General features: G+C 41.3%; 1 protein-coding gene across 2 annotated transcripts in view; it reads right to left on the reverse strand.

The window, feature by feature from the left end:
• Positions 1-360: 360 nt before the first annotated feature.
• Positions 361-20,791, reverse strand: part of dennd2da (DENN/MADD domain containing 2Da) — a 38,079-nt gene continuing 17,648 nt past the window's right edge. For both annotated transcript variants that reach the window (XM_074643112.1, XM_074643113.1), the window contains 12 exons: positions 19,526-19,621; positions 15,045-15,220; positions 13,709-13,821; positions 13,518-13,587; positions 13,335-13,412; positions 11,269-11,409; positions 5,300-5,448; positions 4,044-4,215; positions 3,870-3,920; positions 3,680-3,761; positions 3,354-3,599; positions 361-683 (listed from right to left, as the gene is read on the reverse strand). In XM_074643112.1, the coding sequence (XP_074499213.1) occupies positions 616-683; positions 3,354-3,599; positions 3,680-3,761; positions 3,870-3,920; positions 4,044-4,215; positions 5,300-5,448; positions 11,269-11,409; positions 13,335-13,412; positions 13,518-13,587; positions 13,709-13,821; positions 15,045-15,220; positions 19,526-19,621 (1,442 nt within the window). In that variant the 3' untranslated portion in view covers positions 361-615. The remainder of the gene's footprint in view (positions 684-3,353; positions 3,600-3,679; positions 3,762-3,869; positions 3,921-4,043; positions 4,216-5,299; positions 5,449-11,268; positions 11,410-13,334; positions 13,413-13,517; positions 13,588-13,708; positions 13,822-15,044; positions 15,221-19,525; positions 19,622-20,791) is intronic.

Consider the following 20,791-nt stretch of genomic DNA (forward strand, 5'->3'; position numbering starts at 1 on the left):
GAACTCACACACAGCAATTATATATAATTTGGGAGAGAATTGGACTGAACTGCTACATTTCCTGCATTTTTGTTCATAGAAAGCAAGGAGGTTTAGTTATTTGTCAGTCAAGTGAGTCAAGAAAGAATGAAACAGAGGAATAGACAAATATATGGCAAGAAAGGGGTGACAGTAGCTCAGTGGGTTGAGTAGATCTTCCTTTAACCACAAGGCTCAATCCCCACTTCCTACTGTCGGTGCAGAGGTGATATTTCTGCATGTATATAATGATTCTAAATGATTTTTTTTTATAAAACCAACAGACACAAAAGGCTTCCTGCCTTTGGGGCCCGGTTGCCTACCGGAGACTGTAGGTGCATGGACTTAGAAAAACTAGTCTTTATTTGAAATGATTTTCTTGCTCATCAGGCCACAGGCTGAGAACCAACACGTGGAACTGAAGTCTCTCATTCTGCCAGTGTTTCACAGAGTAGCAGCAACATAGCCATACAGTAATTCACACATTGGTACATACTCGTTTAAAACCCAAACTGACACAGGACATAAAACACAGTACAACATTCACATCTTTTCCTATGTACTACTTTATATACACCAGGGGTCCTGCGCTGAGAGCTAGTGTTTCTTTGTCTTCTCCCTTTTCTTCTTCTCTTGGTATTCAAGGACCTTTCTGTGAAATATTCCTGCAGGACAAAGGACAGCAGCTTGAATCAGTGCAATGTAAAGACATTAAAGTTGTTTCAGTATGATCTCAAGGTACAAGACTCAGTAATGATAATGTATGTAAAATATGAGATATGGGATAACTAGTCAATTTAAGTTGAGCAGACTTGAAATTTATTAAACTACATCCAGCCAATTATAAAAAATGAGTTGATTTAATTCAATTAATGAGTTTTTTTTTAGTGTAGGTGTACATACAACTCGTGATTTTCACAGTTTCACAGTCGACTAATTGTTGAGTAGAGTATTAGCTTATCACGGATATATTGTTATTGCCGTATGTCGACTGAGGAGCAACAAGACATTGCAGTCAAAGATACAGAACGTCCGAGGTCATTTAGAAACAGTTTCATCATCACATAGTTGATTCTTACACTGTAAAATGTCCTGCTCACTATATATCTTGGACAATTCTTTAATCAACATGTTTAAGGATTCCTGATCATTTATGTTGTGCATTTATGTAAAAAAAAAAGAAGAGGATCTGCTGATCTGTCGTTATAAGGTCCAACATCAATATCAGTAAGAGAGTGTCAGTCAGACTCTAGAGCTGACAAAAAAACATCATGAACCTTTCCTACACCTGGGCTTTCATTGCCCTTTTTTATTTTTAAACTGGAAAAACATGATGGATGCTACTGCTACACTACTGTATACTGTTTTTGTGGTTAGCATGCATGAAACAAACATACTTAAGTGTTTTATACTAACAGGAAATCATACAATAATTGAGTTGTCGTACGTCAATGAAACTGTGACTTTAGAAGGTCACTGACAATTAAACTTCAGAAAGAGACAACAAAATGTCTTCCCAAAGATTTAATAGTTTAATAGATTTTGGTTTACCAGCGCCACCATCCACAATTTGTTTTCCAACTGTGAGCAGCTCCTCCGTTTCCTTTATACAATGCATTGTGGGACAATAGTGTCCACCACCAGTACACTCAATTATCATTGGGCCTCATTCACCAACTGCTATTAAGAAGAAATTTCTTCTTAAAAGCTAGTTTCCACAAAGATTCTGACATTCACCGATGTTTTCTTATTTGAGATTTGTTCTTCGGTATGAACAGAATCTACGCACACTCGAGAGCACACTTGTGCACATTTGAGAGCTGACATGTTGTGCAAAATAATTGGTAAGTGCGTTTTCTTCAATCCTACAGTTGTATAACATAGGATTCAAATTACAACTAGAATGGCACTCGGAGAGCGCAGACCTCCGCCAAGGTGCCTGACTTTAAAAACAGATCACAGCTCACAGCTGGCGGTACCGTGAGGTGGTCGGCTTATTATTAGCACGGTGTGTTTCCGTGTAACGTATCGGCGGATGCCTCTCTCATTCAGCAGCCTTATTATGTCTGTATAACGTTACACTACGTTGTCTCTCATCCCGTCATCTAGCGTTTTTTTCTTTCTCACCGCGGACGGCCAGCAGCCCCCGCACCTTGATGTCTCACCACACACGTATCTCTCTGCTCTCAGAAGGAGGCGGGGTCACGCTTCATCAATGCGTCATCAGTTACACTGCGCATGTGTTCTACCCTGTGGTCTTAATGTTCAGGCTGATCGGAATTCTTAAAAAAAATATCCTGAATCCAGATCATGATCCGGATCGCCATCAAAATCGAATGGATTGTTCATTGTGCTACACCCCACCCCTCCAAAAAATTATATTCAAATCCATTGCGAACTTTTGGAGTAATCCTGCTTACAGAAGGACAGACAGGCAGACAATTAGTATATGACTGTATGAAGATAATATACAAGATAAGTATATTGTTTGTTTTCATGAACGGCCGAATGGTGCGTCACTTAAAATGTTGCGGCTGCAAGGAATTGTGGGACGGCATTATCTCCTTTTCTTTTGATAAAGGATGGTCCAGTGTATCCTATGCTAAAGGAGATAATAAAGGAAGCATTGAAGCACCTTTCCTTAGTATTTGGAGAATTCAAACAGCTCTTATCATGGCTGCTGCTGAGATACTTCCGGGGTCATTTCACTCCGTTAGAAACTTTCTTAAGAGAAAAATACTTTTTGACCGCAGCCAAGGATTTATCGCTATAAGAACAAGATGTATGAGGTACAGTATATAGGCATATAGGTATGAACAATTCTGCAGTTTAAGAACAAATTGTGAATCTGACGTATACTTTTCTTAGGACCTTTCTTAAGTACAAATTCAAGAACAAACTTAGAAGATACTGTATTGGTGAATGAGGCCCATTGTTTTTGAGCCTGCATACTGACTGCTTTCAGTGTACTGCATTTTGTTATATTTCCAGAGTGAATATGCTGCATACTCAAAGCCTGATTAGATCCTTCATCTGACCTCGCTGTTGCACTGCCATTCTATACTCAGTCAAGTTTTAATCCTTGTTAATGAGGTTTTGGAGAGTTGGTGAGGCATGCAATGATCTGAATATGATGATTGGTCTGATACGTAATTACTGACCGATGATTCTTGACTTGATGTTTTGAGATAACTGAGCTGTGTAGAGATGCAGTAAGGCTGTGTGAAGCCAGTTTACTGAAGTCACATCCCTGCAGAGAGATCTAACAGCAGTCCTTTATGGAATCTGGATCTGGATCATAACTGTGAGTTGGATTATGTGTTCCTTGTCCTCACCTTGCTGCGGTCCAGGCTGCTGCTGCTCCACGTCCTGAATAAACAGGTCAAACATCTGCGTCTGGATGAACTTCTTGACATAGTGTCGCGTGGTCTTGGAATCAATGGCCTTGTAGAAACTTCTCTTTTCAAACACCCCCTGCCCTCCAGCATTACTGTATTTCACATACGAGCCGTAATGGCCGACTGTTCTCACAAAGAAATGCAGGAAGGCTTCCGACACCACCCGGTTCATCTCCTCCACCGCTGAAAAACAAAGGACAGAAAACTGTAGTTCTGTTTCTAACTGATACGCCTGTGTTTGAGTTGGGTTGCAGTTCACTCACTTGATGCTTTTTGTCTGTTACTTAGTGCCTCTAGTATTTCAGTTTGGAGCTTCGGGGGCAGAATAGAGCTTTCATCACCAACCTGGGAAAGGAAGATTTTACAATTTCAACTTTGACTAGATGGTTGTTTCCTGTGAATTTCAAAATTAAAAGATTATTTATTCAACCATTTTGTCGATGCAACACTTACTGAACCAATGAAAGTCTCCTTTTTATCCTCAGACAAGTCGACTACCAGCAGCTGTTACAGAAAAAAGAAAAAAAAGCAGAATAATGTATTCACTAGTAATGCCATTTAAATACACAAACGCTGCCTTTGTAAAAATTAAACAACGTTTTTGTTGTGTCCTCCATTACAACTCACGTCACCCTGGTCATCGACCAGGTCCAGCAGGCGTTTCTGGACTCCCAGCAGGTAGGGGGTGGGTGCCATCACTACGTCGATCAGGATCTCCGGAACAATGGAGATCAAGGTGTGCTGCCAGGTGAAGGGGTAGAGGAGGGCTGCTACGGCATGAATGACTTGGGATAGCGTGCTGTAGAGAGATGAGAGAGCTGATATCAGAACGGACTCCAAAGAAATTGTCCAGGTTTGATGGGCCAATCTGTTTGATCATAAACTCAAGTCATTGCAGGTCTTCCCTATATTTGTGCTGCAAAGCTATTACAAGCACCGGTTCCTTCAATGCAATGCCATGCCAGTGTCACCAGATCAGCCAATCAGCTTTCAGAACTAATCTCTGTGAGAAATGTTGTCCTTTTACTTTGTTATTGTCATCTAATAGTGGATATTTGCATAAAAACACACAATTCAAATGATTAGGAAATAAATTATTGTATTTTTATTTAAATATTTGCTTTGATTAGAAAGAATGTTGGCTCTAGTAGTTTTAATTATATATTATAAGCAGCTTAGAGCTAGTGTTAGGAAGTTCAACAGGTCATAATTCCCTTTCTAATATCTATTTTATAGTGCTGTGAAAACATCTCCTTCAAACAACTGTAGTTATTCAAGCTTCTCAAGATTACATTTGAACGCACCATCGCCCAATACTCATTTTACTAAGTAAAGCTTGAACGCACCACCATCGGCACCAACTGTGCCGATGTAAAACCATCATGTGGCGGCTGCATCTGTGTATGACCGGCAAAGAGAACGGATATATGAGACTGCTGAAAACTGTCCGGCTTCGGTCGGCTGCTAATTGACGGAGTCACTAGTGTACTTTTAAATGATCTTTGCCACTTCTGACTCTCAAGTCAGAGCCACACAGAGAGCTTCATTGTTGTATTTTTTATTTATCTATTATTATCAACTGCCAGTCTCTAGGCCAAATTGCCCCTACTAAGCGATTAATAGACTAATTCTATCAGCTCTATAAAGAACAGGCTGCTTAAAGACGCTCCACCTCTAAAATGCTTCCAGTGGACATTTGATTTGTGATTGACGCAATCAGAATGAGATCCAGTGGACATCATCACACTGTCCACTAAATAACATAAAAACTGCTACATTTCACTTTGTGCAAGACTTTTGGTACATGAGCCATGCTGGAATAAGCTTGACTAGGTCTCCATGGCATCTATATCTGTGCGGGTGTACAGGTGAGTGTGTAGTACCCCAGTTCATCAGCGATGAAAACGATCCGTCTCTCCAAGACGGCAGCAGCAAACACCAGTAACACCTCCTCGTCCGTCAGGCAGCCGAAGAGCGTGTTGAAGTTTACGTGCTCCAGCCAGGAATCCAGCGGCCGGGTCAGACTGATGATCTGGTGGAGAGTCACCACTGTCACAAATATGTCAACATCACTCAACTGACAAGTCACTGACCTTCAAACTCTTACTACACCTGATGTCTGATTGTAAAGCCTCACTTAGCTCTAAAGGAAGGGATGAGGTGCAGGATAGTTTTAGTGCTTTTCATCATTTATTTCTTCCACTTTACAGTGTCGTACGTATTTAGAACAGCAGCCTTACTGCCGTCATGAACACAGCCAGAGAACCATGTCTTTGTCCGTGCTTCACCCCACAGTAACTGCAGCACAAACAATGGCCAGCATCAGTGAATACTGGAGATGACTGCTGTAACGTGGTATGCGGCCTGAGGTAAAGGTTGGGTAACGCAGGACAGGTTCAGACACAACTTCACAGGAACACACCCACCTGCAGGAGCTATATTAAGTCACTGGGTTACATTGCACTCATGTGTGTGTTTAAAGCTGCAGTGGGTAGAAATGGAGCAAATATGATTTTAAAATGTACTTTTATAAAACTATATCCTAAAACTATATCCTGATAGTATCCCTGGACTCCCTTGCTGGTACTCCTCTCTTTTTCTCCAAACTGGGGTGTGCCTAGCGCCTTCTACTGTAGGTAATACACTGACTGTGGATAAGTCCCTCATACAACCGCCTCACACTTGTATGTCTCTGCCAACAGGTCAAGTTGCAGTTTACATCCATGTTCATCATTTTATCCTATTAGACATTTGTGTGAAATTGTCATCATTAGCATATATCGTGGTGGTGTCCAGCAAACGATGTGGGCTTCATTGACAATTGGAACCCTTTCTGGGGAATTCCTGGTCTGATTAGGAGAGACGGCATTCATCCTACTTTGGATGGTGCGGCTCTCTTATCCAGAAATCTGACCAAGATTGTTAGTGGAACAAATCCATGACAAACCAGGGGTCATTCCAGGACGCAGAGCTGTAGTCTTACACACTTCTCTGCGCTTCCATTAGAGCAGTTACCCACCCATAGCTTAACCCCAAACCTAACTGAGACTGTGTCTGCCCCACCTAAATTAATTAGATCAAAAGTAAACAGAAGAGGAGTTAAACATAACAATCTAATAAAATCTAACACTAGCACTGCAATAAAGCAACAAAACAGGAGAATTAAATGTGGACTCTTAAATATCAGATCGCTGTCATCTAAAGCTCTACTAGTAAATGATTTAATATCAGATAATCACATTGATTTATTTTGTCTTACCGAAACCTGGCTGTGTCATGAAGAATATGTCAGCCTAAACGAATCCACTCCCCCGAGTCATATTAATACTCACATTCCTCGAGACACCGGCCGAGGAGGTGGAGTTGCAGCCATCTTCGACTCAAGCCTATTAATAAACCCTAAAACTAAACTAAATTATAACTCATTTGAAAGCCTTGTTCTTAGTCTTTCACACCCAACCTGGAAAACACTACAGACCATTCTCTTTGTTATAGTGTACCGCGCTCCAGGCCCATATTCTGAATTTCTATCTGAATTCTCAGAGTTTCTATCAAGCTTAGTCCTGAAAACAGATAAAGTCATTATAGTAGGTGATTTTAATATTCATGTGGACGTTGATAATGATAGCCTCAGTACTGCGTTTATCTCTTTATTAGATTCAATTGGTTTCTCGCAGAACGTGCATAAACCCACTCACCGCTTTAACCACACTCTCGACCTTGTTATGTCATATGGCGTTGAAATTGAACATTTAATTGTTTTTCCACAGAACTCTCTTTTATCAGACCATTATTTAATCACTTTTGAATTCTTATTACTAGACTATACACCATCAGATAAAAGTGTGTACACTAGATGTCTATCCGATAGTGTTGTAGCTAAATTTAAGGAAGCGATTCCATCAGCATTAAATTCAATACCATGTCTCAATATAACAGAGGACTCGTATGTTAATTTTAGCCCTACCCAAATTGATCATCTTGTAGATAGTGCTACAGACTCACTGCGAGTCACACTTGATTCTGTTGCCCCTCTAAAAAAGAAGTTAGTAAAACAAAGGAAGTCAGCTCCATGGTATAACCCTCAAACACGCAAACTAAAGCAAGCATCGAGGAAACTGGAAAGGATATGGCGTTCCACCAAACAGGAAGAATCTCATTTAGTCTGGCAAGATAGTCTTAAAACATATAGGAAGGCTCTCTGTGATGCCAGAGCAGCCCATTACTCATCATTAATAGAGAAAAATAAGAACAACCCCAGGTTTCTATTCAGCACTGTAGCCAGGCTGACAGAAAGTCACAGCTCTATTGAGCCATGTATTCCTACAACCCTCAGTAGTAGTGACTTCATGAGTTTCTTTAATGATAAAATCATAACTATTAGAGACAAAATTAATCACCTCCTACCGTCAACTGGTACCAATTTATCCTCAAACTTAGGAACCTTAGAAACAGCTGTACAACCTGATATATATTTAGACTGCTTTTCTCCTATCGATCTCCACAAATTAACCTCACTGATCTCCTCATCTAAATCATCTACCTGTCTCCTAGACCCTATTCCAACTAGACTGCTTAAAGAAGTTTTACCTCTAGTTAGCACCTCTTTACTGGATATGATCAATGTGTCTCTACTAACAGGCTATGTACCACAGTCCTTTAAAGTAGCTGTAATTAAACCTCTTCTTAAAAAGCCCACTCTTGATCCAGAGGTCCTAGCCAACTATAGACCTATATCTAACCTTCCCTTTACCTCCAAAATACTCGAGAAAGTAGTTGCCAGTCAGCTGTGTGACTTTCTACAGAACAATCATTTATTCGAAGATTATCAGTCAGGATTTAGAGTGCACCATAGCACAGAGACAGCACTAGTGAAAATTACAAATGACCTTCTAATGGCATTGGACAAAGGACTGGTCTCTGTACTTGTCTTGCTAGATCTCAGTGCTGCTTTCGACACCATTGACCATCACATCTTATTACAAAGACTGGAACATTTAATTGGCATTAAAGGAACTGCACTAAGTTGGTTTAAGTCCTATTTATCAGATCGATCTCAGTTTGTACATATCAACGATGAGTCCTCCATGTACGCCAAAGTTAGTCACGGAGTTCCACAGGGTTCTGTACTTGGACCAATTCTATTCACCTTATATATGCTTCCCTTAGGCAATGTTATTAGAAAACACTCCATAAACTTTCATTGTTATGCAGATGATACTCAATTATATCTATCAATCAAGCCAGACGAAACAAACCAGTTAACTAAACTTCAAGCATGCCTTAAGGATATAAAAACCTGGATGACCTGCAATTTCCTGATGTTAAACTCAGACAAAACTGAAGTTATTGTACTAGGCCCTGAGCACCTCCGAAACAAATTATCTAATGATATAGTTACTTTAGATGGCATTGCCCTGGCCTCCAGCACCACCGTAAGGAATCTGGGAGTTGTCTTCGACCAGGATATGTCCTTTAACTCTCACATAAAACAAACCTCACGGACTGCCTTCTTTCATCTACGTAACATTGTGAAGATCAGGCACATCCTGTGTCAAAATGATGCAGAAAAATTAGTCCATGCATTTGTTACCTCTAGACTCGATTACTGCAATTCCTTATTATCAGGCTGCTCCAATAAGTCTCTTAAGACTCTCCAGTTGATCCAGAATGCTGCAGCACGTGTACTGACTAGAACTAGAAAAAGAGATCATATTACGCCTGTATTAGCTTCTCTGCACTGGCTGCCTGTAAAATCCAGAATAGATTTTAAAATCGTCCTCCTCACCTACAAAGCGCTAAACGGTCAGGCCCCATCATATCTTAAAGAGCTCATAGTACCCTACTACCCCACTAGAGCACTGCGCTCACAGAATGCAGGGTTACTTGAGGTTCCTAGAGTCTCCAAACGTAGAATGGGAGCCAGAGCCTTCAGCTATCAAGCTCCTCTTCTCTGGAACCAGCTCCCAGTTTCAGTCCGGGAGGCAGACACCGTCTCTACATTTAAGAGTAGGCTAAAGACTTTCCTCTTTGATAACGCTTATACTTAAGCTGCTATAGGCATAGACTGCCGGGGGACTTCCTATGACACACTGTCATAAGGAACTTCCTATGACACACTGAGCTCCCCTCTCCTTCTGTATATACTCATGTCCCATGTCCATGTTGTTACTAACTTCATTCCTTCCCGGGAGTCCTTGTGCCTCCTTGTCTCGCAGCTAACCGTGGAGCGGGGTCACACCTGGAGTGAGGTCATACCTGGAGCGGGATCACACCAGGGAGCGAGGTTATACCTGGAGCATGGGCACACTTGGAGCAGGGTTTCACCTGGATCTTGGTGGTCTCCGGTATTGTGGCTGCATCTGCTGCCGCGTCGGTGCCTGCTTGACACCAACTGCTACCATCCCTAATTAACTACGTCTGTACGAGGGACTACCAATGCTAACGAGGGATTTCCAACACCTAATGACAATGTGGCAGCCTGGAGAATAACACTTCTCAATCACTGCCAAAGACATCAAGAGCTCCCAGCAAGCATGCTGATGCTGCAGGAACCAATGCACGGGCATCGATCGCAGGGACGTCCCACACCAATACACATGGACGTACTGAGGAGAGATGCTGGACAGTGCTGGCTTTCCGATAGTTGTATTATCACTCTTTCCATCCACCACTATTGGTTTTGTGTTATCAGCCCTACTTGTATTAGTTATTACAGCTGCTAGACTGCTATTGTGGCTGCTTCTATATCTCTCTCTCTCTATCTCTCTCTCTCTCTCTCTCTCTCTCTCACTCTATCTATCTATCCCCCCAGCCGGTCTCGGCAGATGGCCGCCCGCCCTGCGCCCGGTTCTGCTCCAGGTTTCTTCCCAGTAATCGGGGAGTTTTTCCTGGCCACAGTGCGCTTAGTGGATCCTGTTGGGTCTCAAAACTATGGTCTACGGTCATAGACCTGCTCTACATATAAAGCGTCTTGAGATAACTTCTGTTGTGATTTGACGCTATACAAAAATAAATTGATTTGATTTGATTTGATATACATTCTTGAGATATGGCCAAAAATGTGTTTTGTGAGGTCACAGTGACCTTTGACCACCAAATTCTAATAAGTCCAACAGGGCAAGAAAAACAAGCAGTCAAACAATCAGACAGGTTGGAAACAGGCCAACAGTTTAGCCAAAATATCTAAACCATTTTACTTGGAGGAGAACTGAAAGTGTACAAAAAAACTGTGTGCAGTGGGTCTGTAAACTGTGATGGATGTTTACAACAGTCTGGGGGATAATTTAACTATTCACCTTCCTTATCTCTGACAAGTAGGTTTGTCTCACTTTGTTTCCAACCTGTCTGATTATCTGCCTTCTCCTGTTTCTTTGTGCATTGGACTTCTTCTTCCTAGAGATCATTCGGAGATTTCAGTAAATTACTTCGTGACAACAATGTTATCTTAGAGCCAATGGTCAGAGCTGCCAAAATAAAACACTAGTTTTGATAAAACACAGCTTTTCTTTGAATCTTATGGCTCTCTTCATCTGACTGGATAAATAAAGTGCCCCTTTAAATATTATTGGGCTGATTATGTAATTGTGTTGAGTAAACAAAATAAGGAAGTTCATTTTACCTAATAATTCTGTTGCAGCAGAGTAAATCTGAGCTATTCTGAATCTTTAAAGATCAAGTTTCATGATAAACTGCTACCAAGATAAGAAGAGAAATTGACTATGGATCTGCATAGTCTTTGGTTACCATATTTACACTGAAAAAAAGAAAGCACACAGACTTGTGATATCTACAGTATATGATCAAACTCTATGTGGACTCTCATGAGCAGGAGGAGGGGTTTAGGACTGACCTCTGTGCCCGACCCAGGAATGAAGCTCTTAATCTCCACAGTGTTTCCCGGAGCTGGGAATGGAGACTCCCTCAGCTTCTGCATGAATGGGTAGATCATGGCCATGGAGATCTGCCGCCGCTTCTCCACCTCGTCAAATATCTGCACACACACGGTCATCATACAGTACCGATAAATAATAATACAATCAGAACTTCTTTATAAATGATCCATCTTTACAATAACAAGTAACAGATAAGGTTGAAACCTGGTATATGGCTGGACAGTCAATGTTCTAAATTATAGACAAATTTCTGTAGTGGTATTTGTAGTGGTATTTGTTCTAAAAGTGTACAGAAGCAACATATCACATGACATGGTTAAGCTATGTTTCAGCCAATAATTGAGGACTGCGTTAATTTGAATTTTTTTTAAATATAATCATATAATTTTCAACACTTTGTTGTTCTGGATTACTCATCTAAAGTGTTATTGTCCTATTTCAGTCACTGTGAGTGAACAGTATGTGTGTTAATGTCCCAGCCAAACTGTATTTTGTAGTAACGTAAAAGTGCCACAAGATGGCGGTGGCTACATTTGAAGTACCGTATGGGAACCTTGCAAGTAAGGAAATGAAGGGATTCTGTTCACGGAAACGCTACAGGACTTTTAATTTGAAATGTATACAGGAGTTTGTATTAATACAGCATAATGCTGCAACAACAGGCACAGATCAGAACATCCATCATCTGAAATCGCTTGTCTTATTCAGGGTCGGGGGGGGGGGGCTGGAGCCGATCCCAGCTGACATTGAGCAAGGGGAGGGGTACACCCTGGACAAATTTCAAACATTTTGGGCACCCTGGACGTCTAACTCCCAAAAGGCACAACTAGACCATACTGTCAACCATCATACCAAATTTGAAGTTAACTAAGTTAAATAGTTTGCGAGTTCTGCTCCGGAGACGAGAACGGACGGACGGGCGGAGCGCTGTATACCCCAGACTACGCTGTCGCAGAGGTAAAAAAAAACTGTTCTGATTGTCTTTTTGTATATAGTCACTACCAATTCACAATTCATTTGAAAAATCCATCCATTTCTGTGCTGTGTGAAATGTAGAAAATGGAGCCACCACACACCGTACCATTTTTTTGTTTTCCTGCAATTGTTTTCCCCAGTTTGTACTGTTGTTCAACTCTCCTGCACAGCAGTCTCTGTTAGTATTACATTAAATACATTATTTCGACACAAGTCCAAATGTAAGATAAGATATCAGCACAAAGCCAGGAAGTCATTAAATCCTTTAGTTTGGCTTCCACTTGCAAATAAAGATTTCATTTTGTGTGCTAGAAAATAAAATCTCAGTTGTGTTGTTTCTGCTGACATTTTGCTGTCAGAAATGTTTGGCCAATGAAACAGTTCCTGTTTAATGATATTGCAAAAAAATGAGGGCAAGGCAATACAAATTTTCCATTGTTTCTCAATCTACCAAGCCCAACTCTGATTTAGTGAACTTATCTGAGTCGCAAGTTACAAAATAACAAAACCCCCCAAAAAGGTTTTGTGAGGTCACAGTGACCTTTGACCACCAAAATCTAATCATTCTTGATTCATTATTCATCCTTGAGTCCAAGAGGACGTTTGTGCCAAATCTAAAGAAATTCCCTCCAGGCGTTCTAAAAATTGCAAAATGATGGTCTTCTACTACATAGTTTGGCAAGTTGTAATAGTTTATTACGTCTTAATATTTAGTCTTAATAGCTAGGTACTGAACCTGTCAGTATATATCACAGCGGGTGATCAAGGGCAGAGGTCCATATTGAAAACAAATTATTCAGAATGATTGAACCAGGCGATAAATAAAGAACTGAACGGCTGTTGATCTTGGAGCTGAAGGCAAGGCCACTAACAAGATACACCTACTTGGTTACAAATTCACATTTTCCAGTTTCCTATAGATTTTAAATGACAGTTTGATATTTTGGAAATTCCTAATGTTTGTAGAGAAGCACAACTAAGTTTAGTCACAATAAGAAACAAACTGAGAGACGCTCAAAAAGATATTAGAAATGTTCAGTGAACACACCTTGGAGAAGAGGCCGAAACAAGCCAGCGAGCTGATGATGCAGTACGCTTCAGGTGGTCGAGCTCCTTTCCCTCCGGGCTGCAGATTGGAGAGTGAAAGGGGATGATATTTAATGAAATTTAACATTGGAATATGAGATCCAGAGGTTGACACACAGAAGACACCTTCAGTCTACTCACTGACCAGTAACCTCCTGCAGTATCCATTTCTTCTGCTGCCATCGACCTCAGTCAGAACAAAGGAGAAAGTCTCACTGGAAACAATAGGGCAAACTCAGAACAAGGGATGTACACTGACGTTCAATGAACTGAACCATGAACAGAGGAATGCAAGTTATTAAAGCGATGAAACAGCTGGCAGAGGAGCAGTTGTACCTGTGGTATTCAGTCAAAGGAGCCCAGTTGATGCCCTCTGGGAAACAAAAGAGAGTGATCGCCTTTAACGTCTTCTCCTCGTCCTCCTTCTGAGATCTCGCCATCCCATCTCTCTGAAAGTAAACAACCACACACCTTTATTAGTTTCCCATGCTTCATAGTGGTAACAAAGTTTACCATTGCAAGAAACCTAAGGTCAAGTGGCTGCAGCTTCCAGTCTTATTCTCCTCTTTTATTAAGTGCACTGCTACATTTTATGGATACAAGCCACTCAATCACAGAGTAAAGCTTTGTTTATGCTGGCGCAAGACACCGTGGCGCAGGCCTCCGTAGATGGGGCGAGCACTACAAGCATGCACAGAAGCTTTTATGCTCAGCACATTGTTCGTTGAAAATGTGCTCCAAAACGCCTGGGGGAGTAGAAACAAAATATTCTGTGGATAAGCAAGAAGTCAACGAGTGGCACCGGAAATGAAAGTAGGTTGCCTGGCAACAGTAGTAAACACCAAACACCGACGTACGTACCGACCAAACATTTGTGTACTGTAAATATTACTGTCGCTTACCTCCAAGTCTAAATTATTTTCTGTCTCTCGGTGCTTCTCCTCGGGTCGCCACTCTTTTCAAGAGACCTTTATTTAGCTTTTACAAAATGATCTCTCATATTCTGTCACAGCCTGCAGCAAAAAGCCTCTTCTTTCCCCAGTGTGTTGCCTATTTCTTAGTAAGTATTAAATGTCATGTGACTGTCTCTGTTGCCTCTCAATGAACAGTTGTAGAGATGTCTGTACAGGTGAACCTGCTTAGTCAGTCTTCCCTCGAAGGTGTCCATGTTGAAATGAAACGCGCAGGGGCACGACAGAGCACCGTGACAACTTGCAGAGCCTTCGCGCACCACGCGAAAGCCGTGATGTCTACATGGAGGTAAGCTCCTCCACCTCTCTGGCGCGTCTTGCATGAGTTAACATGAATTAACACAAATGATCCCGCGGTCAAACTCGCACCAAGTTAGATACACATTTTTAGAGATCTGTCTATTGCAGCAGTCAAAGCTGAACAGAGGGTTGAGGGTTTTTTCCTGCAACCGTGTCATACAGGAAGATGTGCAATTCTTGAGTTACATTTTTAATTCTGAGAAACAATCAGGTTTTTATTTTAATGTTGTTTGTTGAAGTTTAAACCACCACAATACAGGCAATATATACAGGACCGAGCACACAGCTTTGCCTTTTCCAAGTGAACATAGTGCATAACTGTAATCTGTCTCACTCAACAAACACTCCAGGTTTACTTTGTGAGGCTGACCTACTGTATACTGTATATATTTCAAACTGACCTTGGGAAACTGGTAGGTGATCTGAGGTTCGTAGCTGCTGCCGTCCTTGGTCTTCATGAGGCTGACCACCACCAGATACTCAAAGAAGTACTGACCACTGACGTAGCGGTGCTGCCTGGGTGTGTTGTCTGCCACCGCCGGGCCCAGTGGCTCTGTCGGCTCAGGCTCTTTGACTCCTACACAGAAACGTAGATATACATTGTGCTTTAGCATGCTGGGTTCCCATTATGATCCAGATGGAAGGTTTACAGTCGTCATTGGAGAAGCACTTGGTCCCTGACCTGTGGTGGCTCATATCGCAGTAGTGCCATGCCTTTAATTCTAGACAAGACAGAGCAATATGACTAAATAACCATAGGCTGAGGAGGAGATGCAGCGGCTACACGCGAACGCGCATCTGCGAGCGCGCATGTGTCCCGACCCGGTACATTTATACGCTTAGAAAGTTACAAACAGTTCCTTTAAATTATTTTGCCTATTCAAGTCATAAAAATCCAACATGTTTAAAAACAAGCCCCCAGGAAGAGCGCCGGTCGTTGATGCCAATTTTCGTAGTGGCCAAACGGCGGTACTACAACTTCCGTGTCCGTCACGTGATGCCATTGGGCCCTAAAAGACTTTTTCCCATAGTAAGTCTATGGGAAAGAGACGGGTAAATCAGCGAGTAATTTTTGAGGTGAATCAACTTCCCAGTATGAACACTTGAATAGCCCTTATTAGGTCCTAAAAGTTGTAAAATGCACTAATAGCCGAATCCAGAGTTATTTCCCTTCCTCCCAGACCGAGGCTGTAGCGAGGGCTGGGAGGCGGAGTTAACAAGCCGTGATGACAGCATGACGGCTGTGACGGCTGTGACACCTGTGACCGAGCGGACGCTGCTGCGCCTGCTCCATGGGCCCAATGGATGCGGAAGATCGCCGCAAGATCCGGGTACTTTTCCACTCGCAAGTTGAGCCATTTTGGCTTCATGCGCCACTGAGAAACTTTCATAGGAATGAACGGGGCCCCGCCTCCAACGCTGTATCCAGTTCTCTTAATACATCCATGGTTTAAAATGATCTAAATGAGAACGATGGGCAGCGGTCTGATCAGAAGGCAACAGTGACGCTGAAATCATCACCATATTGTATGCAATCAAATGTAATGTCTCCCCACCTTGAAGGAGCCATATCAAGCTCATTTTCAGGTTCATACTTGTATTTTGTGTTTCTACTTGAACATGTTTACATGCTTCAGTGTTAAAAAAAAACAACACAATATTTTTCTCATACTGTCTGTCTGAATAAACTTGTATTCACCCTCTGTCTGAAACGCCTGTCTCTTTAAGTCCCCCCTCCCGAAAAAGCCCAGTCTGCTCTGATTGGTCAGCGTTTTTCTGTCTTCCACATCTGCGCTGTCGCTGTCTTCACAGCGTCACCACAGTCAGGGACTCACTGTGTGTGCCAACTAGATGGAGTTTAGCCTAACTTCTACCGTTGACTGTATAGTTGTGACATCACAACTTTGCGGTGCGGATTAGCTCTCATAAAAGGTTGTGAATTTGTTTTTCCTAGGATGATGAAGGCATGGCCAACTAGCCAATCAGAGGCAGAGTAGGGCGGGGTCATGCCTTCACCATGCTAGGAAAAACAAATTCACTAACAGGTTGAGTGGGTTTGGGTTCTGACCCTCACATCACTACTTGATTGTCTTTCACTGAGAACATATCAAATTTGCATATTTCAATATGTTTGGTCTTATAAATAGCCTAATTGTTTTGTTTATAATATAACTGCAGGCGCTACTACAGCTTCTGCGGCTCGTTCTATTTTTAGAAATCATATGAATATGAACAGGTGCTCGCTGGTCGGCTTTAAGTCTGTTGTAGGGATGCTAAATTTGAAAAATGTTCTTAACCGATAACTGACCCTCGTTAACCGACTGTTAACTGCGAACCGACAAGATTTGTGCCTGGCATGCAGCGGTGCGCCAGCTGCAGTGTAGGAGCACAACAGACAACTGAGTCCCCAGTTCAACGTCAGGAGAGTAGCAGCCACGATGCTGCGTTCACTGTCCCCAGTTCACCGTCCACCGCACATTTAGTTTAGTTTAGCAGGTTGTCAGCTTTGTGTCTGCCCGGCATGACTTTAGCAAGTGGCCGACATACAGTGTGTGTGTTTGTGCTACATTAGCAGCTCTAGCATTGCCGGTGGCTTCGTGCTCGCCGCCGCCACACATAAACAGCGGTGAGTGTGAGGTTGTTTGTGGCGTTATAGCTGTGAACGTAGCAGTAACAGTGTGTGTACAGTTTATTTGTCGGTGAATAAACGCTACAACTCCTCCGCTCCGCTCAAGGGAGCTCGCGAGAACGGTGCCAACTTCCTGTATCCTGCAACTCCGGCTCCGTCTCTTAAGGTGGGCTGTTAAGGTGGACCAGCTTTTCTCCTTAAAGTGACGAGCCGCTCCTCTGAGCCGCTCAGCTTTTTAATGAATTATTAATATTTCTTTTAACCGTTTTAACCGATAGTGTTAATCGGTTAAAATGCTTAATGTCGGTTAACGGTTAAACGGTTAACTATTAACATCCCTAGTCTGTTGTTATATAAGTGTAAAATGATTAGGTTAAAAATAATTTAATAGGTTGAAAATAGCTTTTATGTTTATTTATAATTCATTCAGACTACCAGGTAGAGTGCACACAGTGCACAGTGGCCGGTTTAGTTCATCTAGAGATGATGTGCAGATTTTTTTATCAATTGGTTGAAGAATTTCAGCCCTACAGGGGTCAGAGGCTGATGTCTAAATATTCACAATGCCGACTGTTGGATATAATAATTACCTTCTCTTTGGATGGAATCTCTTGTTCTACTGATTCTACTGAATTCTTTATTTACACTGTCTTCAACAAATGTTTGCCTACAGACGTTGGCCCGGACAACTCTACCTATCCATCTCTCCGGTTGACTGCACTCTGCTGCTCTGCTCAGAGACCATTATTCAGCCCAGCTCCGGCCTGTCTTCTTCACTGGCTGCCAGACTGTTCACGTGTCCTCTGCTGCATTCCTCCCTTTTTGTCTAAAATGAAAGCACCCCAGCAAGGGGCTTTTCCCTCAGGCTGTCCGCCGTGTGTCTTGTGCGTTTTAGGACTGCTGGTGAAATTCTTACCACACTTACATGCAAAAATACTGTTGACCTGTGTGTAGTTTGATGATCAGTAAATATGATTTCCCTTAAACAAGGTTTGGGGTATGCAGAGATGATATGTCCAACCTGAAAAACCCGTTCCTTTGAAGTGAGTCTGTCGGGTTGGTAGCTAAGACTGAGTGCAGTTTTGGTAAAAACACTTCAGGAGAATGTTCATTGGAATGACTCTTGGGCTCACTCATCTGTGGACACATCTATTTAATATAATAATAATAATAATAATAATAAAAATCAAAGAATAAAGACATTTCCCTCACAAATTAGTGGTATTTTCTTTTTAATTTATAAGGGACATGTTATGTTTTATACTTCTGGTGAATATAATCTAATCAATATTATTTCCATATATGTATTTTGTATATACAGTTCCCTTTGTTTGTGGCTTGACCGCATGTTATGATAACGTTTCCTGTCCATGACAGAGTTAGCCTGCAGCTTTAGCCATGATGCCTAGTTCTGCTTTTCCTGCAATATGTGAAACCCAAAGTGTTTCCATACTTTACTGGATATGTAGTGTTAACTACTTTGGATTTAAAATCTGAGGGTGCAGGTCGTATCCACACGGACCCTCCGCCGTTTTCTACTTTCTCGTTCTAGTAACACGTCTATGGTTTCGACTCACTGCGGCGACGCTTTGGTTTTTGAAACGGATATGAGGTCACGTTACTTGGACTACAACAATAAAAGCTGTAACTTCCTTCTACCTCTGCATAGACTCAAATGAAGCAAATATATAGATTCTGGCATTAAAAAATCAATTTCAAAATCGTAAAAAAAAAAATATTGCGATAAATAGGTGAATAATTTTTTTCCCCACCCCTATTTACTACGGCTCAAACAAATACGGCTGGCCATCAAAGTCAAACGACTCGTGATCATCCTCATAATAGTCGACGGAATAATCCATCACTGCTAGGGATGGGGTTCGTTAGCATTCTATCCAGTCATTTTAGGTAGTTTGCTTGGTGGGAAATAAGGACATCTTAGTTATACATTTGTTTTACTATTTTCACTTCCCTCAGTATCAAACCTAAACCACAGAGATTCTCTGAGGGAAATGAGGAGCTGAATGGGAAATCACCTAGCAGGACCCTCATCACTGCTCAGCACTGTTTGTAAGGTCTGTTCAGTATGTGTATGCTAACCGCTAATCACATGACCAAACATCCAGCACCAGCTTTTCCACTTTCTGGTCTGACTGAGCACCAAGGCAGTAGTGAATAAGAAAGTGGAAGTACTTGCAATGCAAAAAAAGCGAATGAATTTTCTTCGATGAGGTAATGTAATGTAATACTTACTATCTCTTTTGCCTTTGCGGAAGGAGGACAACATGGCACTGAACCTCTTGAGGGCCCCCTGTCGTCCACTTTCATCTTCACCTGACGGGATGGCTGCTGCAGAAACAAAAGCAGAAGCTGCTTCATACTGAAACCTTCACACAACAACATTCACTTCCTCTGCTGGTTTAAAGGTCACGCCTCAGAAGTGTTTGTAGAATTATGTCACCAACATCCATACTGAGCATACAGACCAAACATGGAGAAGTGGATTATGCTACAGAATTTATTGTAACAGCTGCTCTCCTACAGAAACGATATTGCCTGGTTAAAAAAACTAATAAAAATAAAATAAAAATGAATGTAAATTCATTTCAGTTTTCGTTTTTTAGCTATAATATATTACTGCCTGAATTTCCATCAATTCCCGTGACATTGAACCACAGAAATTGAAGCTTGACAATCCAGTAGGTGCCGCTGTGCTGCAATTGCTTCACTAAAGTAGCACAAAGATTAAACATTATGGCCATTCCGTTTTATATGTATATAGCTACATACTTCTGAGACATTATATCTGGCCCTGACAAAAACAAACTAAAACTAAATAAATAAAAACTAAACCATTCTGAAATGCTGAAACTAAACTAAAACTAGCAAATGTACTCTGAAAATTAACAAATTAAACTAAAATGAAATGAAAAAATTCCACAGTAAAATAAAAAACAAAAACGAATTGAAAATTAAAACACTATTATAACTTTGCATTGCACTGGTCACTTTATCTTGTTTTTATCACTTGTGTTTGTATATATTCTGCTTTCATTTTTATTTGTTGTTTTACTTTATTAACTTGTACTTTTATGCAGCAACCTGCTGAAGAACTGCTAGACACTTTCATTGTTCCAAGCACAACAATAAATATATTTTCTATTCCTTTAAGACTGATTAGACATAAATGTTAAATTATGAACCCTTTATATTAATTGACTATCCAAGGTAACATGATTAAAGAAAATCTTAATAATAACGTCAAAAGAAAAGTGTATCCAGCTACTGCGCTTACTGTGCTTTCCAACCACATCCGATATGAGGTTACCTTTGGGCTGCTCACCAAAACAACACAGAGAAAAGTTGGGTGGAGCAACAGTTCTGAGGCTGCCTCTTTACATTACACACCATGAATGTTACCTACATCACTTATACAATAATATCTTCAGGTTCTGTTTGTGCCCTTTCAACCAAAGTGGGGTGAAATTCTTGACTTTGAAATGTCAGTTTCTTTTCTAT

Source organism: Sebastes fasciatus, chromosome 8 (genome assembly GCF_043250625.1).
Source record: "Sebastes fasciatus isolate fSebFas1 chromosome 8, fSebFas1.pri, whole genome shotgun sequence".
Taxonomy (NCBI): domain Eukaryota; kingdom Metazoa; phylum Chordata; class Actinopteri; order Perciformes; family Sebastidae; genus Sebastes; species Sebastes fasciatus.